At 46.0% G+C, this 22,530-nt stretch overlaps 2 protein-coding genes across 2 annotated transcripts; one reads left to right on the forward strand and one right to left on the reverse strand.

Moving 5' to 3' along the window:
* Window positions 1-1,110: 1,110 nt before the first annotated feature.
* LOC125944515 (transcription factor Adf-1-like) lies at window positions 1,111-9,193 on the forward strand. Its single transcript, XM_049665013.1, has 4 exons — window positions 1,111-1,299; window positions 2,259-2,424; window positions 4,082-4,701; window positions 9,062-9,193. Exons 1-4 carry the CDS (start codon window positions 1,131-1,133, stop codon window positions 9,076-9,078), a joined length of 972 nt encoding a protein of 323 aa, XP_049520970.1. The 5' UTR covers window positions 1,111-1,130; the 3' UTR covers window positions 9,079-9,193.
* Window positions 9,194-20,874: 11,681 nt separating this feature from the next.
* LOC125944310 (ataxin-8-like) lies at window positions 20,875-22,280 on the reverse strand (the record flags this gene model as incomplete). Its single annotated transcript, XM_049664673.1, has 2 exons — window positions 22,266-22,280; window positions 20,875-21,216 (listed from the first exon to the last, which is right to left on the reverse strand). Coding segments are annotated over exons 1-2 (357 nt in total), but the record flags the coding sequence as incomplete, so codon positions are not given.
* Between the last annotated feature and the right edge of the window lie 250 nt (window positions 22,281-22,530).

The raw sequence follows: 22,530 nt of genomic DNA on the forward strand, positions 1-22,530 counted from the left end.
GCACATCGCACGGTGACTGGTTTTGTCGGCGTAGCTGCACGAAATCCCGTCATCATATTTCGACGACTCGCGGTTGTAAGTCGCACCAGAGTCATTGCCGACCTAGGCATCTTCTCCAACAAGCGGTCACTCACACAAAACGAAAATTACAACGACTGACAAATGCACAAACCCATTTCAGCTCGCTTCTTGCAGCGTGCCTCTGCGTCCCGCGGGGCCCCGACGCCGTACATATTGTTTCTCGCGAAGCCCGCTAAGGTGGCGCCACAGCGCAATGCAAAAGGCGGATACGGCCAATGTAGCTGCCGGTACAAAATATTCACCGCAATGGAGGTTCCGGGACTTGAACGCGTAACTTCTCACATGTGAAGCGAGTGCTCGAATTCTTAGCTACAGCTGCGGATATTTTTTTTTCTTATTACCGACTTGGCAACTACATATAAACATCATGACAAATAGCGACAAGTTTAAAACCACCAGTCCTTAATAAGACTATAGTATTATGCTAAAATGGCTTCCACGAAGCCAAACTAACACTCACACCCATTCTCACTTCGCGTGTATAAACAATCCTCTAAACGAACTAGTGTCTTATCGACCTTGCTTGAACGTCAGCATTGGGTACACCATTCGGGTTCACCGCACGCTATGCATAAATAAAATTTCAGGTTGTGCATATGACTAAAACCTTATTCCGAACGCGTTAATCGGGACCTCCTTTCTTAAAGTTCGCTGCACGATGTCCCGAAGAAAGCGGGCACCATGGTAGTCAAGCAAAGTATGCTCAATAGTTCCTTCCTTGTTCCATGTAAAGGGCGAGACACACGATGCGATTTTGCGTGCGATTCGTCGTACGGCGCGCCGCATCGGCCGCCGCACTCAACAAGTTTTCAACATATTCTCCTGCAGGCGGCGGCGGATCGCCGCCGCCGCATGCGATCAACCAGTTGGATATAGTCGTACGACTACGCGAACGGTCGGACGGCCGCAGCCAATGACAGCGCGGCATCGATATGACGTATCCCCCAACCTGTGGCATGCTGCGACTTCTCGGAGGACGCCATTTCCCCGTTTGATTTATTGAGCAGTGCTGGTTGAAGTTGGTTTTTTTATTCTATCGTTGTAGCAACATGATGAACGCCGCCGTAGATCGAGCTAGCGAGAATGAATTGCTCATTTCGTTAGTCCGCGGCCATCGCTCGTTGTGGGATCAAGCAAGCCAAGACTATAGAAATGCATCACTTCGCAACGTAAGCTGGATTGCCGTCGCCAAGGCCCTAGGCCTATCGGGGACGAACGGTAAGTGCTCAATGTGCAAAAACTGCCAAACATGGCCAACATGCTTTGTAGCGTCGCACCAAGCAAGAACCGATTAACGACGAATTGCCTGTACAAAAAGCAGAACAGCGCGGTTCGCGTGTCGCTGCTTAGCTCGATGGAGATCGCGGGAGGGCCGCGGTGGCTGCATTTTTCGTGGTCAATCCGTGGCTCATAATCAGGCTGATCCGCATTGAAAACTGTGTAATAATAATAAAACAATTACAACGCGTCAAGACGGGACGTGCGCGGGAACGAGGTGAATTCTTTTTTATGTGGTGTAACCGCGCAGATAATTGTCATTTGATCTGCATGTGTCCCTCTAATCGGATGCCCGTTTCATGAGTTCCGCAAACACGTTTGTTCGTTTTGAAGATCCATTTCGTTTACGACATTAATTTAGTTAAGTTGATGTTACAGATAAGCCTAGCAATGAGCTTGATTTTTTTTTGTGTGTAGTGATTCCTTCCGTGCGAATTTACCCTACCCTTTTTACGGCCTATGATCCCGGCGGAGCTCCGCTCCCACTACTACGCGCTAAAAGGAACGGCATGTGAAGGGAATTGTTAAATTATTCTGTCCCAATACCGAAAAAGTAGCGGTTGCATACACCGGGTAAATGAATGTTCACATAGCAAAGTGATGTCATCGAATGCAGAGCCGGTCACAATCTATTTCAGAGTATGCAGCTCACAAACAGGTTACATTCTCTATCGGTTTTGTCGACAAATCCTATAATTATGTTTAACTATGGGTTAGTCCAGGGCAGATGCATCGGTTGTGAAGTATTCTTGTGTTTATTCTGTGCTCCAGAAAATTTCGGTAGGGGGTCAAAAAGAATTTACGGACTAGCATGTGAACATTTATGTACAGGTTATACTATAGTGCTACTAACTCTTCTGATTTAGAGAATATGTGTCAACTGTGTCTTCTCTTCGCAGACAAAGTCCTCAAAATTAGCAGGAGATGGAGGAATCTGCGAGATACTTTTGCAAAAAAGCTCCGGGACTCAAGAAAGAAGAGTGGTGCAGCCGCTGGAGAGCCGACGTCAACATGGAAGCATTTTAACGATATGCTTTTTCTGCGAGACATTCTGGAGCCGCGACAGTATGTAAACAAATATTTACTAAAAGCATTATCTTTAATGCATTATGGTTCTAAACAAGTCAGGGGGTCACATGAATATAAACTGAAGCAGTGAACAGTAGGCATACCTTCAGTTTCAAAATCAAGTTTATTTTCATTCTGTAAAATATACACGAAGACACGACATGAAAATAGGGACATGAAAAAGGAAAGGAACAAACAAGGGCAGGAAGGTAGCAGCGCGCATTTTTCTTTGCCCTGAAAACACTTTTTTGGGATACATGCACATTTTATTTACAGTTATTCATGTCTCGGCAGACTACACTGTGAGCAGCAAGCTCGGCTATCCCTGTATTGAGAAATGCATCTTTAAGCGCATGCTTGATCTAAATGACACCTGGCACGAACGTGCCCAAGACGCTCATTGCATTTTCTTTGGAGAGCTCACAACAGGTATCATTTAGAGCAAGTCGACCATGGTATTCAAGTCAAGTTGCATTTGTGAATATGAGGGTATGAAGCAATAGTGTTTTGAGATCAGTGGCATTGCCTTTGCCAATATAGGCTGCTTTAGGAAGTTGTCAAGATAAACTTGCTTGGTGAAAGCAAGTCCTCTGCATCATCATCTGCCTATTTTTATGTCCATTGCAGGATAAAGGCCTCTCCCAGCGATCTTCAATTGCCAGTCTTGCACTAGATAATTCCAACTTGCACCTGCTAGCTCTCAGCTAGCAGGTGCATGTTGGAATTCAGATAGCAGTGCAATGGCCTGCCCAGCTCCATTCTTTCTCCTAGTACCAACTAGAATATCGGCTATCCTTGTTTGCTCTTTGATCCAAAGCGCTCTCTTAACATTACGTATAACGTTTTCATTCCATGGCACTTCGCACAGTCAGCTTGTTCTCGAGCTTCTTTTGTTAACCTCAACATTTCTACCCCATGTGTTAGCACCAGTAGAATGCAATCATTGTACACTTTTCTTTTTAACAACAGTGGTAATCTCCCAGTCAGGATTTGGTAATGCCTGCTATATGTACTCAAATACGTTTATTATTCTGTAAATTTCCTTTTCATGATTAGAGTCCCCTGTGAGTAACACTTTCTCGGTTTAATGTCCTCAATCATTTCTTGCAATTCATCTCCAGTGTTGCTGAACAGGACAGTGTCATCTACAAACCAAAAGTTGTCAAGATATTCGCCACTGATCCTCACTCATAAGCCTTAATATTTCCTATACGCATGCAGTGAATGGCATTGGATTGTCTCCTTGCCTGACCCTTCTTATAGGTAATTTTCTAGTTTTGTTATGCAGGAACAAGGTAGCTATAGAATCTTTAGATATTTTCAAAGATAATCATGTATGCCTCCTGTGCTCCTTGATTACGCAGTGCTTCCATATAGTGCCTTACATTGCCAGAAAAGGGCAGTACAGGTACCATCACAATTTCTTTATTGTTTGCATTTTTATAAGTTCAACAGAATTGGCAGGTATCTGTAGGGAAACAAGTGAGTCAACATTTCGACAGTTGGGCTTGTCTACATCATGGCAGCAAGTTGAGCTGTAGCCCTGGTGAAGACAAGTCCGCTTGTCAAAAAGGCATTATGTATCAAACACTTGTGCAGTATAAGCACAATTTCCAAACCAACAAAGTGAAATTTACAGTGTGTTCTTTTGCAGAACGACCACGAACATGGAGATCTTTAGGGATGACTCTGCGGAAGAAATCCTCAGCCAATATTCCGAAAGCCCATCGGAAATACTTCTGCCCATGGTTGAAGGACGTCACACAGACACGACACACACAAACACTATCAATTCTCTCCCTTCTACCCCTAGTGGTCTTTCAGGCTCTGCATCTCATTCTTCCTCTCCTCGATCATTTCCTTCTTTGCCTTCTCCACAGACTGTCTCTACTGCCTTTTCACTCAACACACCCACCTCTTCCCTCGAAAAGACACCAAAAACAAAACGCAAGAAAGACAGCAGAGACAGACTTCTTGAAAACATTAACAATGAGCTACACATACCTATGTCGAACAATGAACACTTTTTATTATCACTAAAAGACCAGTTGGATAAGGTGCCAGATAACCTTTTAGGATTATGCAAGATCCATATACTGGACATTTTAAACCACTATGAAGCTAGAATTGTTCCCACGAACTTGGTGCCATTAAAGCCTCCTCAAGGAAAGGAGACTATCTTATCTGCAAATGTTGTTCATTTATTTATGCTTGTTGCCTGTGTTATTTATTTGGTGCATTTAAATAAAGGCTCCCTGTATTATGGATCAACCTGTATTTGTATGTGAACTAAAGGAAAATGTAGTTTCACCCGAAAGGTGAAGTATCAATTGCGATAGCAAATTAGTAGAGAGCTATTCGGAGTAGGGATAGTTTTATCGGCTGCATAAACTTGGACACATTCGCTTACTAACTGAATTAACAAGCGTGGTGTCAGCGCGCACAAGCAAACATACGTAGATCATACTCAATGACCACAGACAACTCAAAACGCTGGCAGCAAGCGAAAGGTTCGTGCGGTCTATCGCTTCAACGGAAACAGCGGCGAATGGACAGCACGTACAAATGTCAGAGCCGTGTGGAGATCGCTTTTAAGAGACGGTGCGGGCGACCGCCACAGTCGGGCAAAGTACAAGCCCCCTCCCTCCCGCGCTGCCTTCCCGCTTTCTTGCTTTCGCGTGGGAGATTGAGTAGCCAGTTCCCCTTGCGCACGGTGGCAAGATAAGCATTTGGTGCCGCAACACAGCGTCACCCCGCCTCCCTCCCTCCCTCCCTCCCTCCCATACCCCCACGGCCTTTCGCGCGATGGGAGTCGCATTTGCTTTCCAAGATAGTGCACTTATGGCGCGCGGCGACGATTTTATTGCCCTGGGACTTTATACGGAACCTGATGGCGACGCCGCCGGCAGAAATCCTGTTGAAGTATCCATATAATTGCTATCGCACTAAAACTACTGCAGCTGCATGGCAGTGGTGACAATTCACAACTTTCACAGATGGTGGCGCTTTGTGATCGACGTGGTGATGAGCCTCGGTAGAATATGCGACTGTTGCATTTTCAGGCACAGAAGTCTGAGCTACTTTTCTATCAATGCCTTTCCAAAGTAGAAGTGTGGGATGGTCAAGGAAAACATCTTTGTGAACTAATTGCCAGAACACTACAAAAAATGGATTGAGACAGAAAGCTGCACATGGCTGGTTTATATGCAAGGCACTTGATCAGATTCCATTTCTAGCGAAACATGACAGGTAGCTGCGCTTGCAGTGTTTACAATTGTATGCATTTAAATATTTAAAACTCGGGTCCATTCATCAATCAGTCCATTTATTTTGTCCCACAGAGGTAGGAGCGCCGAATAAAAGCTGCCATTTGGCAGCCTGATGAGCCCGCTGGCCCCATTACAAGGGTTCACAGCAGCAGAGACAAAATTAGAAATCGCATCAAATATAAACACAGTAGAGATCACACTGTTAAAGTAACAAGGTAGAAAATATAATAATACAAAAAGTATCTATACTATCAAATTATGCTCTCGAATTTACAACTTTGAAGTGTAACTTGCTTGAAGCACAAGAAAAATATCATTTAACAGAATAAATTATTGAGATGACACAACATGTAGCACAAGCATTGCGTTCAGGAGTTGAAAACTTGCAGTAGGTACCATCCATATTGCGCCTCTCTTTGTCTTGTAATCTTTTTTTCTTCTAAACAATAAAGCGCTGTCAAATTTGAATCGCGCATTTAATCTATAGTGGTACAACTTGTGGAATGTAATGACAAAGCATCGATATATAAATCTGCTGTTTGTCCCAAAAGGGTCCTAATGTCTATAGCGCGTGATCTCACGTCCATTCACCAAGGTACTGGTCTGAACATACAGGAGGCCACCTTGTCGTGGCAACCTGCAGCACTATTGAACATCATTGCCGACAGGCGGCAACAGGGGGAACAAGAGGAATGGCATGTGCATGAGAATAAATGCTTGGGCTAGGGTCTTTATTAAGCGACATGTCTGTTAGTGCCAAAATCCCCCAGTCATCGCTCTTCCAAGTTTTAACCTCAATGGCATCCGTGGAGCAGCTAAGCAAGAACCATGGCGTTGTCAAGGCCAGCATCATGAAAACAATTACGCTCCTGACTGACGAATTGCAGCCTTTGTTCCCAATGCCTCCCAGTTGGACTCGTGTTAGCTGCCTTTACAAGGAAACATTCGACTACGCTTACAAGGAAGAACTTGTGGCAGCGGCCGAATACAACCTAAAGGCATCCGGTGTCCAGAGCATTGTTCTTTGGGAGCTTGCAAAGCAATCGACGGCAATGAGTGCCCCAAGTCTGGACTTTCCTCTACTGAATGCCGACAGTCACTACATCTTGCATCTCAGCAGAAAATGAGGTTAGCGACTCTTCACCTGCAACGTGAATGCAACGTCCAGTTCAGGGAATGGCGGAACTCAAAGAAGGTTCAACACCTACGAGTGCTTTGTCATTAACTTGCAGCACGACTCCTCTTCCCGACTGCGATCCTTCTGCAACCTGGCGTCTCGGTGTCATTGGAATTAACCCATCTACAGTGTAAAATGGCAAGGCTCATGCAGAACTTATAATATTTGAAGACAGTATCACAAAGTTTGATGGACGCTACCAGGCACCGCTGATGATACAAGCTCCAGGGATACCTTGAGGCAGTGAAACTCGAAGATTAGTCGAGCGCCGTTTGCAAGCCCAAGTCAATAAATTTTCACAAGTCTCCGCTCCTGAAGCACTAAGACACGGCAGTCTGAGCGTATTTTAACAAAGAACACGCAGGGGAAGTTGAAAAAGTGCTACTATATGCCGCATCATGCAGTTGTCCGTCGAGATGCTGTCACGACAAAGCTGCTTTGCACGCGCTTGGTCATCCCTGCTCGAACGATATCATGTTCAAGGGTATAAAGCCAGGCATTGACATAGTGCAGCTGCTACTCGTCTTCCTATGTCACCCAGTCGTTCCAATTGCGGATATCAAAAAGTGCAGATGCTTATTTGCCCGGAAGTTTACAACATGCTGCGATTCCTCTAGATTGACCGGTTGTCCTCAGATGGTGACCCATCTCCACCTGTGGTGACGAGGATGACGTGGGTCCCATTCCGAGCCTCATCCAGTCCTTTTTTGCTAGCAGCTACCATTCGCCATCACCTAGCGGTTTGTCAAGAACGATATCCGGAAACTGGCTTTGCTGGAAAAAGCCTTTCGTGTAGACGACCTCATCGTGGGACTTCCGAATGTGAATAAAGCTGCAACAGTGTACAGTGAAATGCGCAAAATGTTCTCTGAAGCAAGCACAGAACTGTGCAAGTGCACCTCCAATTCAGATGCTTTGTGCAAATGCTTTCTGTGCAACAAGGTTGCTGTTAAAGAAGAAACTGGAGATTCCCGAAATCGCATACCTTGGGAACGGGAAGGTGACCAGATTATCCTGACTGCACATGAAGCATCCGACTTCGCAGCGAACAAGCCTTTTAACAAGTGCATCGCGCTTCAGACATTTGCAAGGGTGTACAATCCTTTGGAGTATTCAACGCCAATTACACTTGTCGCAAAGCTGCTTTTTCAAGACTTGTGGAAGAGGAAACACGCATGATATGATGCCCTTCAGCAAGAACAAACAAGCTGAAGCAGTTGGCCTACTGAATTGAGCAGCATGAACGCCTGTGGCATCGTCAGGGCGAAGGTCAAAAGGAAGTTCATTGCAGATAGAGATCCCTGATGGGGAGGCTGGTGGGGGCGCTCATCAGATTGACAAAATATGCATTCACACGTTCACTTGGGCGCAGCAGTCTCAACACCGAGGCCCTCTCTAATGTTTGCTGTGAAGTCGTAGCGGTCATAAGCACGACCTCTTATATGGACACAAACCCAGATAAACTGACATGGTGCTTGTGCACGATAACAGCACACGTCCGCTACTATGGAAGCTGGGCAGAGTTCTATCAGTGCTTACAGGAAAGGACGGTATTGTGCACCATATGGAGTCAAGAACTTGCAGGGGAAGAGCGTGGGTTCTGGCTCGGTGCCAGCGCAATCGCTCGCTGCTGCCTGAAAAGCGATGCTGACATGTTGCCTAAGCAACCTGCATTCGGTGGGGTGGAATGTATTGAAAATAGACAACAGCCCAAGGATAAAACAGCGGTACGATCGAACCTTAATTGGGGAGGCTTGACCCAGTCCACCAGAGTTAACACCGCTAATGGTCCAGGCCATGCCGCTTTCAATGGTACGGAGATACGGCACTTGAGGACTAAGTTCCGTTTTCCACAGCCCGAACAACCCTTTCGGCGCAGGGTGAGTGCAGATTTATCATAGTTTGGTGAAATACGAGTGGGTACCCAAAAGTAACCGAATTGTTTTTCAAAAGCTATATAGTTATTTATTTTTCAAACAACAACCTTACCACCTTCAAAATACTCTCCATTACACTTATTACATTTGTCCAATCTGAGATTCCATTTTTTGAAACATTTTTCAAACTCGTCTGTTTTGATGGTTGATAGCTCCCTTTCTTGTTCTTTTTCTTCACCTCTTCTGCGTCGTGCAATCACAGTCCTTTCGTGTTTTTCTTCATTCTAGGAAACAAAAAATGTCGCACAGAGCTAGGTCAAGTGTGTAAGGGAGTCATGTTACTTGAGCTTTTTATTTAGAAGTACTGAAGAGATTGCATAACAGCGTGCAACAGAAAAGGCCTCATTTGTGGAAGTCGGGGAACAGTGTTTATAACGACGACAATGCACCAGCTCATGCAGCCATCTCAGTGCGGCAATTTTGGCAAAAAATAGCACGACTCCCTTGCCACATGCCGCCTACTCAACTGACCTTGCTCTGTGCGACTGTCTTTTTTTTGTCCTCTTGTGAAAGCAGAACATGAAAGGACCGCAATTTCACGATGTAGAAGAGATGAAGGGGGAAAAAAAGGAGCTGTCAACCATCTAAACAGACGAGTTTGAAAAATGTTTCAAAAAATGGAATCTCAGATTGGACAAATGTAATAAGTGTAATGGAGAGTACTTTGAAGGTGGTAAGGTTGTTTTGTGAAAAGTAAATAACTACATAGCTTTTTAAAAACAATCCCGGTTACTTTTGAGTACCCCCTCATACAACAGGGTTCGCCTCTCGGCGAAAATGGCGCAGCGGTACCAGCAATGCATTGCACGTTCAAACCACAGCATCTTGCCAAGGCACACGCCCCGCAGCGCTGTTGAAGTACTGCAGATATATATCTCTCACATATCGTGCCATGCAGGCAAAGTTATGGGCCTTGGTGCGGGCCACCTGCATGGGTGGCTGTACAACTAACTGCCGCCACTGGCCACTCTGCCGTTGACCCTGTGGGCTTACAGAGTCGGCATAGTCGGGCCCACAGTAAAAGTCATCACTCCCTGTGCGGGCATCCATCAGGAAGTTGTGTAGCACGCACAGTGCCTTCACCGTCTCCTCTGCGTTTTCAGGACATTCTCCCATTGCTCTCTCCAGAATTCTCCAGCGGGTCACCAGGATGCCAAATGCATTCTCGACGCACCTTCTGCGTGATGTAAAAAAAATGTTTGTGGTAAATCATGAGCTTTCAGTTCTTACAAAAGCAGCATAGTAAGCATTCCAACTTGCCTGGCTCTGCTCAGGCGGTAGTTGAATATTCTCTTGCGAGCCTCCAATACTCGCCCAGGGTATGGCCTCATAAAATCAGTTCTGAGCTGGAAGGCCTCATCGCCAATGAAAACGCAAGGAGCCGGCAGGGTTGTATTCGGCAGTGGCAGGTCCCGGGGAAGCTGCAGCTTTCCTTCGTCAAGTAGTCTCCCAAATATGGACTGCTCCAGCACTCCCCCGTCACTCTGTTTGCCATAGGCACCCACGTCCACAACAACAAACTTGTAATTGCTGTCAGCCACAGCAAGAAGGACAATGGAGTAAGTGCCCTGCAATAAACAAGTAACCACGAGAGTGTACCGGACTACTGTCGTGGAGAGACGTGCGCAAGAATATATTTACAAAGCAAGTAGCAGCATAACACACCAACAAGTGTAGGATCAGCTCATGCGCGCCCAGGAACCACCCCCTATATTCTCATCATCCAAGCACTGAGCTAAGCCGCTGCGTGCCACAAATCTGAGCTGTCGGTTTCTGCAGTGAGGAGCTACAAGTCTCGGGTATTGTGTGCGTGGAATGTGCATAAGGATGTAGAAGCTTCCACGAAGGAAAAATGAGCGGCAAGGTTAGTGGAAGACCATCTCAGAGCTTTGAAAAACCTGAGGCAGGACCAACTAAAGTACTTCTGCGTCAAAGATGATAAACAAGCACATTTTTATTATTGCGATAGCAATTATATGGACACTTCAACTGGATTTCTGCCGTCACCGTGAGGTTCCGTATAAAGTCCAAGGGCGATAAAATCGTCGCCGCGTGCCATATGCGCGAGCGAAAGTGCGCGGGGGATACGCGCTATCACGGAGAGCGTACGAACAGCGGAAAGCAAACATTTGAAATGTTAAATCAAACTTTTCTGGCACTTCTTGCCGATTTCTACATTCACATCTTATCTGACCTTTATTTAAAGAATTCCTTATGCACTGCAAGCTGGTTCCTTGCCTGTTGTGTTCACTGTGTTATTATTCAAGGCAGAATATGAATAGTTGTACATGAGTTCCACGAGTTTTTTCATCACAAACCAACTGGCCTGAAGCATTGCTTTAACTTGTTGCATATTGCAAAATTATACACACCTTGTAGTTAAAGTACATGCTTCCAGATTTCCCAGGGCACTTGATATGTACATGTTTGCCGTCGACAGCTCCAAGGCAGTTTGGAAACTGCCAGGTGTGCCTGAACCCCTCAGCGACATGTAGCCAAGTGGCAGTATTGGGTTTCTGTATGTTAAAAAAAACAATTTAGAGCATGAAGCAGCTTTTACAGTGAAGGGTAGTACTTTGTCAGTGCACTGCAAGCTTAGAAACACCATTTTAAGATTCACCATGCATGCCAGGTGACCGATTGCCACTACAGTCGAACCCAGGTAGATTGAATCCACATAACGAATTATGTGTATATTGAACAGCTCAAAAATCCCCTGTATAAAAGTTTTCTTCTACATATCGAATTACCTAATATAAAACTTTTTTTGTGATCCCCTTCAGATTCAATATATTGGGGCTCGACTGTATATTCTAAACACAAACACAATACAGAATGCCCTGTGGGCATGTTGCACAAGTCAACACTGCAATTTCTTCAAGCTACAACTGTTGGTGAGTGCGCTGTATGGCCCAACTTGGCACCATGCTAAACTCGATGAAATGAACAGATGGTCATTTAGCCCATAATTGCAGGAGATGTGGTTCTGTTATTCTGTTTAGCTCCACAACGATTCTTGGCACGAGAAGAACGTGAACGCCAAGGGAGATTTTTTAAATATTTTCAGATTAGGAAGCACAGTGACCTTTGTATTAAGGCTCAGTCAGTCACAAATGGTCGCTTTTCTCGAAAAGCGACCATTTTAGGCCAGTCGCTCGCTGCTCAATTTTTCAGTCGCGCAACCGTGGTCGCAAAGCTGCTTAACCAATCGGCGCTGCGCTGAAAGTGATGTTATGGGTTTTTATCCAGCGTTGTCCATGCCACCATATGCAGACTTGTGATGTTGGGACGCAGCAGTTGCAGCAACGTGTCAAATGTATGCGGTCGCATTCGCTGGAAACTAAACCAGCTGGAAAAGAAAGCACAACACAAACCCTTTTTCCAGCTGCCATTCGTTAGATGAGCACGCCACCCAAAGGTGAACAGCAGGTGAACGGCTTCGCTTTAATATTATGTACCGAATCCCACGCAATGCAAATTGCAAATGACAACTTGCTCTCGATAATACTCGTCATGTGCACAAAGTTCGGGCAGGAGGTGGCTTGCGTGGCCGGCCACTTCATGCGAGCGGAGGCATGGGCGCACCTACCAGCATCGCGTTTTTTTCGGAGGCTTCCTCGCTGCCACAGCTGACACCATGGCACAGCACATCAGCACAGGGACATCTTTCTGTTCGCTCGAATCAAAATCTGTGGCTGTTGCCGGAATGCGAAACCAATTTACACAGTGCCAGTGAAGTGCGTGTGAACTGCGTAGATTCCTAGAATTCTCGCTCAAAACGATAATCTCCGGGATTGCGACTTGCGGGTCGCGTTCAGCTGGGCTTGCCAGTGTGAACATCGGTCGCTTTTTGGTCGCGAATCGCAAATGGTCGCGCGACCTCCTCAAGTCGCCGGTGTGATTGAGCCTTTAGTGTACCGTCGCTCACAATCGTGACTGAAAAGGAGTGCTCACACATAGAAATATGATTTTGATTGCATGTGCCCATGACAGGGAAAAAAGTGGTTTTGCGGTTTCTTGTGCTGGTGCATGCACTTGGTACGAAGCGTGCGGGTTTTCGTACATAATAAAGTCAGTTGATAGTTCAGCATCGTCCTGTGCACTTCTTGTTTCTGTGTATGAATCTAGTTCGCTGTTTAATTCCTTGTTCAATATGTACCAATTCGCCCAGCACTTAGCCTTGCATAAAGATTGTAAAGTGAAAAGGACAACTAGTTCACATAATAAAAGGTGTGCTGAGCACTTTGGCAAAAGCACAGCTTGCACTATTTTGAGGTGTACGACCATGAGGTCGAATTGTTTTTTTCTTAAGTGCAACTAGAGCTTGAACATTGGAAGCAATTGCCTGTAACAAATTTAACAGGTATACCAACCGGCATGTATAGCGGCTGCGGTCTGCTCCAAAGTGCTCTGCATGTGACTCGGACAGCCAGTCGTGCCGTTGATATGCCCACTCGGAATGAAAGGGCTATATCCTGCATGACGTCACCAGATGATAGGTACCTGCAACAGGGGTGAGAATGGCAGGTTTGAAAGCTTGTTGCAGACAATTTCAAAATTGTTTGTTACTGGTTAAGCACAACATATAAAATAAGCCTTTTAAAAATGCTCATAATTCTTGACCAGTGGTATCCTGGCTCCTTTTCAATATCACAGTCTCTTTAATAACAGCTTGACACGTGCATATATTGCAGTGTTGTACTAATGCGAGCCAGTTCCTGTTGGTAGAGGCCACTCGTGCTCTTTCAGGTGCTCATGCCTACAGTGGCCAGTTTGTCCCATGGATGCATTGTGACATGTCAAGGGAATTTTATAAACTACAAAAACAGTACATTTTACAAACTTGGAATGTTTCTTTTTACAATCTGGTCTCTTTTATTCCTTTGTGATACACGGCTGCACAACCTTGACACCTAAAATCTAGTTGGCTCTAATGACACCATGCAAACATTCCGGAAATAATGGCTTTATTGTGTCAGTTTCTGTCTTTATTCCCAGTCAGTGTCCCTCTTGCCCCTGTTAGTATGTGCTGCACATAGCGTAATAACAATGAATGTGCACCAACTAGCCCAATTAATCACTCTGTTGCTTCATACAATTGTGTCGCGCAACCAAAGGGATGACATGCATGCACGCCTGTCCTTACTGCTTCTGTCATGTTCTGCATAACACAGAATTTTTCTTATCAGTATATTTTGTATGATTTGCTCTCAATCTGTCCTTCATGATAATTCCTCTCAGCATGCTCCTTAGGTTTGTTTTATAAGCAGGAGTATGACGTAATAGATATGTTCGTTGAGATTAGTGCCTTGTCCTGTCTCCTATCAGTGTCGTCCTGTTTGCAGTACAATTTATTACTTATAGCCACCAACTAACCTGTCAACATATTCTGTTTTTATTATTGTTTCATTGTATTACATGCAAATAGAGGCCCTAATCAACTGAATGAACACTGCAGTGGTTGAAAGGGACATAAAACTTTATACAATGCAACACCTTACACAAATGTGGTATACATTACCTTAGTGTCATGGCCAGTCGCTCAGCAGGGCATATCGGCTCTCTGATGACATGCTTCCTCTCAAGGTCTTCGCGCAAGAGGCTTAGAAGGAAGTCAATTTGATGTGGCGTCATACGGTAGTACTTTTTAAAGTACTCTACGTCTCCGTTACGCATTCTTTGCATCTGAGGAAGAGAGATGCGCATTAATTCCGTTTCTCTTTTTAGAGATTGCAGCAAGTTGTCTTAACAAACAGCACAGTATTTCAAGTGATGGCTTTAGCTAGGGAGGTGCAGTGCAACTACATGGAAATGGAAATACGTTTTTTTTAGACATACACAACACGGAACTTTACGAGGTCTGTTGCACGAAAAGAAAAATTTTGTAAATGTTGGAATGAGGTTTTTTACTTAGGTCATCAATTTATTTTACAAATATTCCAAAAAATTGCAAAAAACACTACAGTGTTTAACTTTAACTTAGAAGCAAATCAAGATATAAACGTATTAAATACATGTGAAGAGACATCTGAAATGGGCAAAGGTGATGTATATTATACACCACTCTCAAATTTACCACTAATTTGTAGGCCTTTTGAAAAACCCTCATAAGCATTGCAAGAACCTTGCGTAAACGGTACACAGCTCACAGAGCTCCGACATCCGTTTTCGGTGCAGCGTTACGGATTCGTAAACTTCGTGTTTCACCTTTTTTTTAGACTTGCCAATTTGTGGCAATTTTTCTTAGTATGAGGCCCTACATCAAAATTGTGCTTTCTGTAACTTCACCTTCAAACGAAACTTCAGTAGAATCGGTCCAACGGTTGTTTGACGACAGCATTTCTGCATGTTAAATGTATCTTGGTACGGAAATCTAAGTTGGTGCAGTGCAAGCATTCTTAATGTCAAGGCAACATCCTCGATAGTAAAGTTACACTTGTCAGGCATGCAGCAATGACGGCACTTAACTATTCCATCAGTATCGCGTTGCCTAAATTATTCATTATCTGTAAAAAATGTAATGCCGAAAAATGCGGTTGCCTAATCCTGCTTTTACGGTTACAATAACTGAAGAGAACGCTACTCACCGTCGTAAAATACTCGCTTTCGGTGTGCCGTTCTCTCCATGACGGTCGCACCCACCACTTTCGCTTCTCTCTCCGTTTCTTCTGAATCAGAAGAACCTTCATTTTAAGTAGGAGCAGTCTTCTGCGGCGGTCGAGGTGCAGCATTGCGGGAATACGCACAGCACGCTGAACACACGACCAACACAACTCGCGAAACAACAGGGTTTCCGCTAGTTTTCGCGCGCTGCGAGTAGACCACAGTTGCCGGTACCTTTATGTGAATTCGTCTAACTTTAGGACATAGTTATGTTGGACTCCCAAACTATTCTTTATTGTGAATAACCATGGCAAAACGGATCATCGTTCACAAAAAGAAGCCATTCATATTGTTTTCAACTAGCAAAACAACCTTGTATCAGTCTTGTTTCTGACGTCAATACGATGAGCACCAAAATTGGTCAAGCAACAATGAAAGAGTGACAATGTGGGCGGAGCATCAGCGAACGACGCGCCGCACGCTCGTTCGCATCATGTGTCCCGAATCGTCGTATGCGGCAAGTCGTACTGCGGCGCGTCGTACGACGGATCGCACGCAAAATCGCATCGTGTGTCTCGCGCTTTAGGCAGCTGATGTGATTTGGGACAAACAAACCTTTGTTCTTTAGTCACGGCTTAAGCGGCAGTGTGTCGGTGTGCAACTTGAAAAAGACAAATTTTGCGTTAGCACTTACAGGCATATTTCTCAGTCTTTTGAAAACATCACGTTAAGGTCCTAAGTAGTAGATAGAAATCTACACTATATAGGTACAAAAACATGAATAAAATTCTTATATAATTTTTTTTCTTCACACTACAATTAAGTAGCCTCACGAAACCTCTGCGTTTAAAATACAAATTGCCGTGACAACATCACACAGATAGCCACTTGGTGTCATTGGTGTGATAGCGTACGACGACACGACTAAATCAGGCAAAGCATCGCGCGGTCTAACTTGGATCGTCGTGCGCAGAAAGCCATCAGTTCGGTCACGAAAGAAAACAAATCTTCAAACAAGTGGCTTAAAAACAAATGCGTTAAACTGCGTCCGCCGTTACGTGATGACGCACAAAAAATATTCCTTCCCCATTCATCTGTCAATTCCCGAAATACACAAAAAGTCTAGCCAGCCTGTTTCGGCACTATTTTAATTGGCCCAGTCCAACCTATTTGAAAAAAGGTGTCGCAGTTTCACCTGAAAGGCGAAGCATCAGTTGCGATAGCAAATTTGTAGAGAGCTATATGGATCAATGATATTAGCTTTATCAGCTGTATAAACTTGGACATGCAGCAGCACCGGCAACACGCAGAACTGTTGTCGACGCCGTCGGCGTTTTGCCCGCGTTCGCTCAAAATGCGTGCGGCGTTGGTGACTGTTGCCGGAGCCTCTGAGATAAATAGGCACTTGGTGCCGCAGCTAAACGTCGCCTCCCTTCCCTCCCCCACGGCCTCTCGCGCGTCGGAAGAAGACGCGTTTGCTCTACATATATGGTGATTGTAAAGGAGGAAAGAGACGCCTACTTCTGCAGCCCTTAAGCGAGCACGGCGCAGAACGCGCGTTTGTTCTCCGCCGTGCGTTCACTCCCCGTGAATGCGCGTGCCCCTCGCGGCCTTTCACTCGCACATACAGCGTTCGGCGCGCGGCGACGATTTCATCTCCATTGACGTCATACGGAACCTCACGGCGACGACGACGGCAACGCCGACGGCAGAAATCTGCTTTTGAGTGTCCATATAATTGCTATCGCAATAAAATTTGGAGGCTATATTAGAGTATTCACGGACGCATCTGTACACAGCGACGCCCAAGGCGCTTCTGCAGCTTTCTTCTGCCCTTCGACTGGCATCAGACGGGTGTTTAAAATACTACATCCAACCTCATCAACAACTGCCGAACTGGCTGCGATTGATGTTGCTCTGAAGTACGTACATGAAGAGTTTAATGCATTGAAGTTCGTCATCCTTACAGACTCCTGTGCTGCCCTCAGCAGACTGAGACAAGATGCCAATACCCCGATTTTATGCAGTATTCAAGAAACTTCTGGCAACATTACTTCCTGTGGAGTGTCCCTCATTGCCCAGTGGATACCCTCGCACGTGGGCATCTCTGGAAATGAAGAGGCTGATCGCCTCGCTTCAAGTTGTGCCCACCACGAATGTGACTGCCCTGACATTTCCTGCATGCTTGAAAACGCTCGTCTTCTGATACGCCGACACCTCCTAAAGCAGCACCCAGACCGGCGTGTTGCAGACGGATCGTTCCCACCCCGTGTTCGTGGTCGAGGCTTGCCCCGTGGTGCTAGAGCACTGCTCTATAAGTTAAGGGTTGGGTCTGTGTTGGTGCGCGAACGCCTATATCAACAAGGACGTGTGGACAGCCCGTCGTGTACATTTTGTGGCTCCTGTGAGACACTTGAACATCTCGTTTTAGAGTGTCCCGCATTCGTTGAGCAGCGCGCATTGCTAATTAAGGAATATGGACTTATTGGACTGCAATGTGCGACCCTTAACGATTGCCTCTTTCCAAGAGGGTACGCTCTCCGACGTGACCAGGCCCATCGAGCCCTGCTAACTTTTCTTAAAGACACTGACTTGACCTCCCGTGTATAGTCATTATTTTATTGCGATAGCAATTATATGGACACTCAAAAGCAGATTTCTGCCGTCGGCGTCGCTGTCGTCGTCGCCGTCGCCGTGAGGTTCCGTATGACGTCAATGGAGATGAAATCGTCGCCGGGCGCCGAACGCTGTATGTGCGAGTGAAAGGGCGCGAGGGGCGCGCGCTTTGACGGGGAGTGAACGCACGGCGGAGAACAAACGCGCGTTCTGCACCGTGCTCCCTTAAGGGCTGCAGAAGTAGGCGTCTCTTTCCTCCTTTACAATCACCATATATGTAGAGCAAACGCGCCTTCTTCCGACACGCGAAAGGCCGTGGGGGAGGGGGGGAGGGAAGGGAGGCGACGTTTAGCTGCGGCACCAAGTGCCTATTTATATCAGAGGCTCCGGCAACAGTCACCAACGCCGCACGCATTTTGAGCGAACGCGGGCAAAATGCCGAGGGCGTCGACAACAGTTCTGCGTGTTGCCGGTGCTGCTGCATGTCCAAGTTTATACAGCTGATAAAGCTAATATCATTACTCCGTATAGCTCTCTACAAATTTGCTATCGCAATTGATGCTTCGCCTTTTATTGCGATAGCAATTATATGGACACTCAAAAGCAGATTTCTGCCGTCGGCGTCGCCGTCGCCGTCGCCGTCGCCGTGAGGTTCCGTATGACGTCATTTGGAGAAGAAATCGTCGCCGCGCGCCGAACGCTGTATGTGCGAGTGAAAGGGCGCGAGGGGCGCGTCTTTCACGGGGAGTGAACGCACGGCGGAGAACAAACGCGCGTTCTGCGCCGTGCTCGCTTAAGGGCTGCAGAAGTAGGCGTCTCTGTTCTCCTTTACAATCACCATGTATGTAGAGCAAACGCGCCTTCTTCCGACGTGCGAGAGGCCGTGGGGGAGTGGGAGGGAAGGGAGGCGACGTTTAACTGCGGCACCAAGTGCCTATTTATATCAGAGGCTCCGGCAACAGTCACCAACGCCGCACGCATTTTGAGCGAACGCGGGCAAAACGCCGATGGCGTCGACAACAGTTCTGCGTGTTGCCGATGCTGCTGCATGTCCAAGTTTATACAGCTGGTAAAGCTAATATCATTACTCCGTATAGCTCTCTACAAGTTTGCTATCGCAATTGATGCTTCGCCTTTCAGGTGAAACTGCGACAATTTTATTGTGTTTTGTTCTGTCTGTCCGCGTTATCTCTTCAACTCCTCTTTTATTCCCTCATGTTTTAAATTCCTGTATTCCCTCCCCCTGAAAAAGTAGGCAGGCATTGTGCCCCTCTCGGTGGCAGTTGTCAGCTTGCTCCCTCCCTATTTCCTTCGTGTCCTTGTGTTATATGTACTCAAACCAAATAATAATAATAATAATAATAATAATAATAATAATAATTACGTGATGAGTGAAATAAGTTACATCTGCCCGTGCGTTTCCATACCGAACACCAAATAAGTTTTGCAAACGGTATGTATTTTTTGAACCGAAGATCGGTTCATGCACAGTACCTGCAAGAAGTAAAACACTTTTCCGGCTAAAATCGTATTACATACCTTGGCCCTCACAAAAACCGAAAAATGGCCGCCTCCCCACTTGTCTGTTTGCTGTTTAATTCTGTCGCTCTCATTCGTCCAGTATTCTACTGGCTGGCAGTTGTTACTGAGTGGAACCCCACGATAAATGCCGGGTAATAAATTCCACTGCATTTTGCAAAACAATTTTGGCATATCTTGCCAGTTCCGGTGCCAAAAACCTTTTGGCCAACTTATGGTGTGCCAAGAATCACTACAAAAAGCTCGGGGTTCCTTTATTGCTTTTCCAACACTTTCCTTATCGCGACAGAACACTGTTAACTCGTCAGCATAAGATAATGCATTAATTTCCCTTCCAAAAAATCTGTATCTGCTAATACTATGATCATGAAGGAAGTTTGAACAAAAAGTTCTAAGGAAATTGCGAAAACCAAGGCCGATGTCGGACAGCCTTGTTTTATGCTATACCATAATGGAATTAGTGGGCTAAGCCTCTTATTAAGGCTAAAGCCTTAGATGGCTCATGGGTCAAAAATTTGACCATCCGGAAAATTCAATGGCACTAAAATTGATGCTGCTACCAGTGATAGTCGAACCTACGACCTTTGGTGCTAAGGCGAAGTTAATTGAGGCACAGTTAATGAAGATAGAGTTAATTAAGGCACTCACACCATCGACCTTTGGTGAGAGAAAACAAATAATAGGAAGTAAGAACGCATTCGAATGATTCACGGGGGCACCCTACGACATGTGCCACCATGTGTTAGTGCCCCCATGGTGCCACTAACAAAGGGTTCGAGTGGCTGAATTAGCTCTACATTATTAAAGGCAAAATTAAGGCACTGGAGGGCATGACCTTTGGTGGGAGTGAAACCCACGACCACTGATGGAAGTGGAACCCATGAGCTTTGTGGGAGAAAAGCAATAGGAAGTAACGCATTCGATTTAGAATGTCAAGTAATTTAATGAATGTCTCGTGAGCACACAGGTTTTCACCTTCGTCCGCTTTAGCTTATGCTAAAGCGACTGGGGTAATTGGAGATCGCAGGGAGAGTCCTTCGTCCTGCAGTGGACATAAAAGATCGGCGGCGTGCTGCTGCTGCTGCTGCTGCTGCTGCTGCTGCTGCTGCTGCTGCTGCTGCTGCTGCTGCTGCTGCTGCTGCTGCTGCTGCTGCTGCTGCTGCTGCTGCTGCTGCTGCTGCTGCTGCTGCTGCTGCTGCTGCTGCTGCTGCTGCTGCTGCTGCTGCTGCTGCTGCTGCTGCTGCTGCTGCTGCTGCTGCTGCTGCTGCTGCTGCTGCTGCTGCTGCTGCTGCTGCTGCTGCTGCTGCTGCTGCTGCTGCTGCTGCTGCTGCTGCTGCTGCTGCTGCTGCTGCTGCTGCTGCTGCTGCTGCTGCTGCTGCTGCTGCTGCTGCTGCTGCTGCTGCTGCTGCTGCTGCTGCTGCTGCTGCTGCTGCTGCTGCTGCTGCTGCTGCTGCTGCTGCTGCTGCTGCTGCTGCTGCTGCTGCTGCTGCTGCTGCTGCTGCTGCTGCTGCTGCTGCTGCTGCTGCTGCTGCTGCTGCTGCTGCTGCTGCTGCTGCTGCTGCTGCTGCTGCTGCTGCTGCTGCTGCTGCTGCTGCTGCTGCTGCTGCTGCTGCTGCTGCTGCTGCTGCTGCTGCTGCTGCTGCTGCTGCTGCTGCTGCTGCTGCTGCTGCTGCTGCTGCTGCTGCTGCTGATGATGATGATGATGATGATGATGATGAAGAAGAAGAAGAAGAAGAAGAAGAAGAAGAAGAAGAAGAAGAAGAAGAAGAAGAAGAAGAAAGCGACTGTCGACTTATTCATTAGGTTTGTTGTACAACCATCGTAAACCACTTTCACCTCGTCCAAACAGCTGATGCTACATTCACGCACTCTCGAAGCAAAAACAGGATCTCCTATGACACACTGTCGAATGCTTTGGCCAAATCGAGTTGTAGCAGGCTACATGGTCTTCCATCCCATCACAGCATTCAAGTATACACTGCGCTATGTGCGTATATTTGTGAATATAGTCCCACATTTTATGGTACATGTCCGATGAGTACATGCTAGGAATTTGACCAGATGCTTAAGGCGTTGGTCAAATCATATTTATTCTATAATCATATTAGCTACACCTATTGATGGGTAGGTTTTTATTGATTGAAGGTTTATAGGGGCCACCATATTTAGGCATGCGTACCACATGTGTGTCGGTAGGAAGGAGGCATCCATTTTCATTCATATCATTTGGTTATGGCGCGATACAAAGCCTCTGTCACTTCAACCTTGGAAAGTTTATAAATCTTTGCCTAAAGTCTACCTGGTCTAGGCAATTTTCTAGCGCTAAGGTCGCCCACTTTTCAATTTTTGTTACAAAAATCGGCATCTCAATGGCTTTCTTAAGATTGTCATCGAATTTAGGCATCAGAGGCAAATAACCACATTTAAACGCCTGCGTATCGCTTAATATTTTACTTAGTAGTCTGCTATAGTGATCCACGAAAGCATGCTCTCTCATTTCCCCGTCATTAGTTGGCGATTGATAAACAATTTCTTTTAGTCACGTGGATAAGCTCGAGATATTCAAGCCAGTCACTTGTGTTTGCGACTATGACCTTTTAGAAACATGACATCACCGCATTTAATTAATAGTGTCTGTAAAGCGTAATTGTCTTAAACAAAGCCAAAACAAACACACCCGCTTGTATTTGTCCACACCTGTGAAAATGTCATGCCGAGATCAGTGACATTGCATCCTTTTTGACGCCCCGTTCACGTGTTTTCTCCACGCATTAAGGTCCTCAGTGTTCAAGTGCCTAGATACTATCTGCCTATCGTCGAGAGAGTTTAGAAATCCCGATTGCTTTCTCAACTTATACATGACTGTTCGCCGTGTTGTGTTGGAATACGCCACGGCTAACCGAGGCCGTTCCGTGCAATTTTATGGAACGGCCTTAGCAACACTAATAGTTTCAGTGTTTAG

Source organism: Dermacentor silvarum, chromosome 3 (assembly GCF_013339745.2).
Source record: "Dermacentor silvarum isolate Dsil-2018 chromosome 3, BIME_Dsil_1.4, whole genome shotgun sequence".
Lineage (NCBI taxonomy): Eukaryota > Metazoa > Arthropoda > Arachnida > Ixodida > Ixodidae > Dermacentor > Dermacentor silvarum.

Bases quoted from the DNA above. Each gene is read 5' to 3' on its own strand.
- LOC125944515 (XM_049665013.1), top strand. From the start codon at position 1,131: ATGATGAACGCCGCCGTAGATCGAGCTAGCGAGAATGAATTGCTCATT. The intron at 1,300-2,258 runs GTAAGTGCTCAA...TTCTCTTCGCAG, and splicing joins AGGCCTATCGGGGACGAACG to ACAAAGTCCTCAAAATTAGC. The intron at 2,425-4,081 runs GTATGTAAACAA...GTTCTTTTGCAG, and splicing joins GACATTCTGGAGCCGCGACA to AACGACCACGAACATGGAGA.